At 46.9% G+C, this 6,303-nt stretch overlaps 1 protein-coding gene across 1 annotated transcript in view; it reads right to left on the minus strand.

Moving 5' to 3' along the window:
* Window positions 1–3,426: 3,426 nt before the first annotated feature.
* LOC102018388 (zinc finger protein 791-like) overlaps window positions 3,427–6,303 on the minus strand; it is a 19,124-nt gene continuing 16,247 nt past the window's right edge. The window contains exon 4 of the mRNA XM_005381111.2: window positions 3,427–3,763. Coding sequence (XP_005381168.1) covers window positions 3,493–3,763 — 271 coding nt within the window. The 3' untranslated portion in view covers window positions 3,427–3,492. The remainder of the gene's footprint in view (window positions 3,764–6,303) is intronic.

Below are 6,303 nucleotides of genomic sequence, written 5' to 3' on the forward strand. Positions count from 1 at the left end.
CCCACCTCCCTCCCCCGCCCCTCCAGAGGCAAGGAGCTATGTTTATATGTACATAGGTAGAGTGGGCCGGACCCTATTAGGAGGGGTTTGAAAATTTTGGTAGAGTGATCTTTGGCTTTGTTTGAGAGGCCAGGGCATTCCTGGAAGGGGCTGACATTTGTGGATTAGGTTAGAACAGGATGCCTGTCAGAAGGTAAATTAGATTATAGCTGTCCTGTCAGATGCAAATTAGGTTACAGATGTCTGTCAAGGAGGTGGGATTGGCTTTGGGACTGGAATGGACTCTTAACACCCACCCCTGCCCACAATATGAAAATTTTGAGCAAAATTACTGAACATATTTTAATTAATGAAAAAAAATTTTTTTTGTCTTTTTGAAACAGGGTCTCACTATGCAGTTCAGACTGGCCTTGAACTCACTTTATAGCCCAGGCTGACTTTAAACTCAAAGTGATCCTCCTGCCTCAGTCTCCCAAGTGCTGGGATTACAGGCGTGCGCCATCACACCTGGCTTATGACTAGATATTTAACCATCAACGGGCACCTGTGTATGGGCATCTGAACCTTTCCCTGACGAAGCCACACTCTTGCTCCTTGGAGGTCCCTCTCCTAACCCAGCTCCTCCAGCTTTTTGTCCATCTGTCCAGGCCCTCAGACACCAAACCTTGGGAATTCCTTGTAGTCTTTCGTGCCAGGCGTCCAGTTCATTGGCACATTTCTTTGTCCCCAGTGTCGAAATCTATGAAGGACATACTCCTTACCAGGTATGGTGCCTGTAATCCCAGCCACTGTATTTAGGAGGGTGAGGCAGGAGGAAGATTGCAAGTTTGAGCCTCGCCTGTGTTTACTGGTCAACTTCCTGTCATTAGCACAAAATAACCAACACATGGAAGTTAAAGGAGGGAGGTGGTGGGGTCTACAAATTCACAATGGCTAATTTTGCATACTTCCCAAAGGGATAAATGGAGGTTTGGGATTATCCGTATCACCCTTTTGAAATTTCCCCATTAACTCTTTGTGCTTTTTTTTTTTTGGTCTTTTTGAGACAGGGTCTTGCTCTGCAGTTCAGGATGGCCTTGAGCTCACTTTGTAGCCCAGGCTGGTCTTGAATTCACAATGATCCTCCCGCCTCAGCCTCTGGAGTGCTGGGATTACAGGCGTGAGCCACCACACCTGGCTTCCCATTAACTCTTTAGGGATGGGCCATCCTCTCCCACCCACTAAGACTAAACTAAGACACTAATATTAAAAAACACTGCAGGGCAAGATCCTCCTTAGCATGGGATGGTCTCCACCCATTTGAGTCACCCCAAATTATCCTAAATCATTGATCTTGAGTCTTCTCACCCTTCCTATCACTTTAGGCAACCAATAAACAGTGACTAGCTTGCAGTGTCTTTGTCTCTGACCGCCCTGAGGCACTACCTCTGAGCTCCCCTTCATGTATTGCCAAAGTTGTTTCTGTTTCTTATTTCATCCTTTTGCTGTACCCCTCATACAGACAGTTGGGGATCTGGGCCAGGTTCTGGAAAGCAAGGTCTGTTTTGCACTGAGGGCTCAGCCCTTAGCTGGTGGCCTCAAGGCAGACACACCTGGTGGGAGGGCCTGGCGAGGACAGCTTGGAGGGTAGCAGCCCAGAGGCAGAGAGAAGGGAGGAGCTGGGATGAGTGCTCTGCCTTCCAGGCCACACCCCAGGGCCCCCTTCCAGCCTGGCCCTAGCTCCCAGCTGCTCAGTCAGCTTAGATGCACCCATGAATGGACCTGCTGGTAAGTACAGCAAACCACAGTCCAGCCACTTTCCATACACTGGAGGAAACTTCTAGATCTAAACCGTAACAGGTCCTCTTGTTTACCCACATTGGGCCTGTTCCCCAAATGTGACTCCCTTTTTCTTAATTAATTAATTAAATTAATATTTTGGAGACAGAATCTCACTGTGTAGTTTAGGCTGGCTTTGAAACTCACTGTGTAAGCCCAGGGTGGCCTCAGACTCATGGCAATTCTCCTGCCTCAGCCTCCCAAGTGCTAGCATCACAGGCATGTGTCACCAGGCCCAGCTCTGAAGATATTTCTAACTTTCCATCTGCCCCAGGCCTGCCGTGGCCAGACCTCCTCCCCACAAGTCTTCCTTCCCTTGGTGCTGGGTGTGTCCCAGACAAGATGAGGAGGACTGCTGAGTGCTCCCAGGTGCAGCCACAGCCGCACATGGGCTCCTGTTTTAGGGTGTTCCTCCCAAATTTCCTAAGTCCCCCTACTCAAGAGGGGACCTGGCCAGCCGGAGAAGCCTGGGGGTGGGCGTGAGTTTGTTCAGGCCCAGCGTAGGCACAGTTGGCTGAGGCTGTGCCTGGAAAGGTTCCTAAGTCCTGTTCCAGTGGTGGTGTTGAGCCCCAGCCAAAGAGTGGCCAGGGACCCCAGGACCAGCTGCCACCTGCCCACACCCCTAGTGATGGGACACGGGGTCTGCAAGGCCTGGGAGATGAGAAGGAGAAGGAATGAGCCTCAGTGGCTGGGAAGCGGGATTCCGGACTTCTTCACTGATGTTTTGACATTTTACAGTTTTTGAGGCAGGTGTGGTGGCACACGCCTGTCATCTCAGCACTGTGGGAGGCTGAGGCAGAAGACTGAAAGTTTGAACCCAACCTGGACAACTTAGTGTCTTAGTGAAACGCCGTCTCAAAATAAAAAAATAAAAAAAGACTGGAGATGTAGCTTAGTGCAAAAGGCCTTGGTTGTAATTCCAGTATTGAAAAAAAAAGTTCTTGAGACAGACCAGGTACCTTCCAACTGGCCACAGCCTGCCTTGGTAGGGCTGAGCTCTAAGCTCTTTCTTCCTGCTTCTGGGGTGGGGTCCTCCTGTCTTGCTGCTGCCTAAGACGTGCCCTGCCTGTCATCCCCTGGTATAATGCATTTGGGGTGACTTTGGCTTCGCCTGTCTCTTTCTGCTGGTTTCTGTCTCTGTCTCTGTCTCCCTCTCTCTTTTTGAAACAAAATCTTGCTAAATCGCCCAAGCTGGTGTAAAATTTGAGATCCTCCTGCTTTAGCTTCCCTGCGCCTACTGCGGACAGGTATAAACAGTTCCTTTCTTTTTCTCTGGCTTTTTTGAGACAGCATCTCACTATGTAATTCAGGCTGGCCATGAATTTGTGGTGATCCTCCTGCCTCAGCCTCCTGAATGCTGGGATGACAGATGTACGCCACCGTGCCTGGCTTGAATGCAGTGTCAAGTGCAACAATAAATCAGTGCTTTTAGGTGAAACTACACATATTTCTCATGTGATACTATTCTTATCATAAAAATGTCATAGTTCTCATTTATGTTATCCTGTATTAGTGTCTCTGGTTAGTGTCTGAGATGAGGGAAACGGCTACCCGTGGTTTCTTTTTTTACAAGTATTTATTTATTTATTTTTGGTACCAAGAATCAAACTCAGGCCCTCATGCTTGTCAGGCAGGCGCTACACCACTGAGCTGTACCTCTAGCTCCCAATTTTTTTAATTAATGGACATCTGCAGGTCACAGTCCTGGTTCTCGGCGCCACCTGGTGGCCATATGGATATCGCCCAGCACGGCTGGGCTCTCTGCATGGTTGCTGTCCTGGGCCCCCGCACAACGGTAGCGCGCTGGAATGCGCTTGGATAGTCGCTGGGGACCGCCGGCGATGACCCTGGTTGCCCCTTCCGCACCCGGCGCTGCCTGAGTCTCCTTGTGGTCCGTGGTCTTGCATGGATCTGGTTGTAGGGAAACCTATCAGACCAAGAATCTCTGAAATGAATTAATGTTTTATAAATTAAAAAAATTCTTTATGGTAGTAGGGGTTGAGTCCAGAGCCTTCACACTAAGCTGCACCACCCAGCCCTTTAAAATTTTGTCCTCATAAGTTGTTAGTTACCCAGGCTGGGCTAGAACATGTGATCCTCTTGCCTCAGGCTCCCGAGTGCTGGGATGACAGGCGCATGCCACCATGCAGGCTGAGCACCCTCCTTCTTTGTCTTTTTCAGACAGGGCTTCAGTATCCAGTTCAGGCTGGCCTTTAACTCTGTAGTACAGGCTGGACTGAAACTCTCACCAATCCTCCTGCCTCAGCCTCCCAACAGCAGGGATTACAGGCATGCGCCCCTGCACTGCTGAGAATCCTTCTTGTATTCTCTCACATTCTTTATCTGATGTTCTAGGTCTGGAAATCTAAAGCTAATGGACCTGTGTTTGCCTGTTCCATTTTGTGGGATTGGCTAACTCCAGCTGTTCATATCTTAATCATTTAGTAGTCATTTCTTTAGAATTTAGGGTGTTGGCCAAAGAAAATGCAACAAAAGCAGATTTGCAAAAAGCAGTTTGGAAAGGACAAGTTAACCCCAGGGGGCTTCAGGATCAGATGCCTGCTGACTGCACTTGGCTGAAGATCCCTCCTGGAGACTGGTTTTTCAGGTGATTAGAGATTCTCATTATTTAGGGATTTTTACTGAAGTTCCTTCATATAGGTGTGATTCTGCCCCTCACTGGCTCTCCAGTCCCTCTTCTCCATGGAGATTGGGTGTGGTTGAAGATTCCAACCCTCTTCACATGTTGGCACACAGTCCCTGTGCTTTTTTTGTTTTGTTTTCTTTTTGGAGACAGGGTCTTGCTCTACAGTTCAAGCTGTCCTTAAACTCTCTGTGTAGCTCACACTGGCCTTGGCTTGCTGTCCACCCCAGATGTTACACTGTGGCATAGCATGACAATGGTGTACAACCCTCCCTAGATGTTACAGTATTATAAACAGCTAAAGTTGATAGAAATTAATATACCGTCAGAGAGGGACTGGGCTCTCAAGGAAGTTAGTGAAAAATAAAGACATCAGAATTATGGCTGGAGATGCATCTGAAGAAGGCCAAGCGTCAAGATAAAGTCACAATGGCCAGACTTGCATACTTCTCTAAGGGATAAATAGAAACTTGCTATTATACTATAACTGGTACCATTCAGTTCATTTGTTGCAGATAAATTAGGACCACAGCTTTTTTTTTTTTTTTTTTTTGTCTTTTTGAGACAGGGTCTCCCTGTGCAGTTCAGGCTGTCCTTGAGCTCACTTTGTAGCCCAGGCTGGCCTTGAACTCACAATGATGCTCCTGCCTCAGCCTCCTGAGTGCTGGGATTACAGGTGTGTGCCAGCAAGCCTGGCTAGGGCCATATGAAAAGACATGCAACACTGAGGAATTTGGAAGGCAAACAGCTTTATTTATGTCAGTGGGGTGGAGAAAACTTGATTCCAAATCACCAGTCCTGTCTTGGGGTTAAACAGTCACTTATATAGGTCGACAGAAGGAAGTACAAAATGCAGATACAGGATATTTTACAATTGGTTACACACTGTCTTGTCATATATTGCTAGGCAGACTTATTCTAAGCAAGTTAATTTGGGGGTTACTTTTATTTTATTTTATTTTTTTTTTTGGTATGGGAATCAAATGCAGGAACTTGGGCTTGCCAGGCAGGTGCCACTGAGCTATATTCCTGGTCCTTGCGGGGGGGTTACTATTGTATAACAGGGAGGGCAGGGCTAGGGCAAGGAGGGAGAATCAATCATTGTCTATCGAGCTGGTCCTGTCTCTAGGTGATAAGCTCTTAAAACAAGCTAACAAGATGCACTGTCCACTGAGTTACATTTATCTTACAAGCTGCAGCTGGTGTTGGAATGCCAAGGCTAACTGAGTTTTGTTCTTCTCTAATTATGGGAACTGGCTGGTCAGTTTTGGCCTGTCCTTGAATCCAATGTCTAGTTATAAGTTTTGAAACTGCCTTTACACATTAAATCCAGATATGCATCAGACACCCAGGTGGTTGACCAGGACATTTAGGTCAATCCCTTCTCAAAACTGTTCCTGTTTTAGACGTCGTGGGTAAGTGAGGTTATAATGCTAGCCATATGACCTTGCTGCATGCCCTGCTTCCTTACTGGATATTAGCTAAGCAGCTATACTTATCCTCTAGGCTGATTATAGTTTGGCTCAGTTGGTACCCACATTGTGACTTTGCTGTATAAACTACCCCTGACAGAGGGCCACAGTGGCAACCCACTCAAGACCCCTCTTGTCTCTCAGGAGCTATTCCTCTTCTCCAATAAATCTTTTCTACTCTTAACCTCCTTTGTCCTTTGGAATTCATTCTTTGATTTTAGAGGGCATGAACTTGGCACATCTTACATCTAGGAGGTTGGGAATTATATTTCTCCCATATCATTAGGTTAGGTATTTAGGAGATGATTAAGTCATGAGAGTAGATACCTCATGTAAAGTATTTATCCTATATATTATTTTTTTTTTTTT

Source organism: Chinchilla lanigera, unplaced genomic scaffold (genome assembly GCF_000276665.1).
Source record: "Chinchilla lanigera isolate Chin_1 unplaced genomic scaffold, ChiLan1.0 scaffold00014, whole genome shotgun sequence".
NCBI classification, from domain to species: Eukaryota; Metazoa; Chordata; class Mammalia; order Rodentia; family Chinchillidae; genus Chinchilla; species Chinchilla lanigera.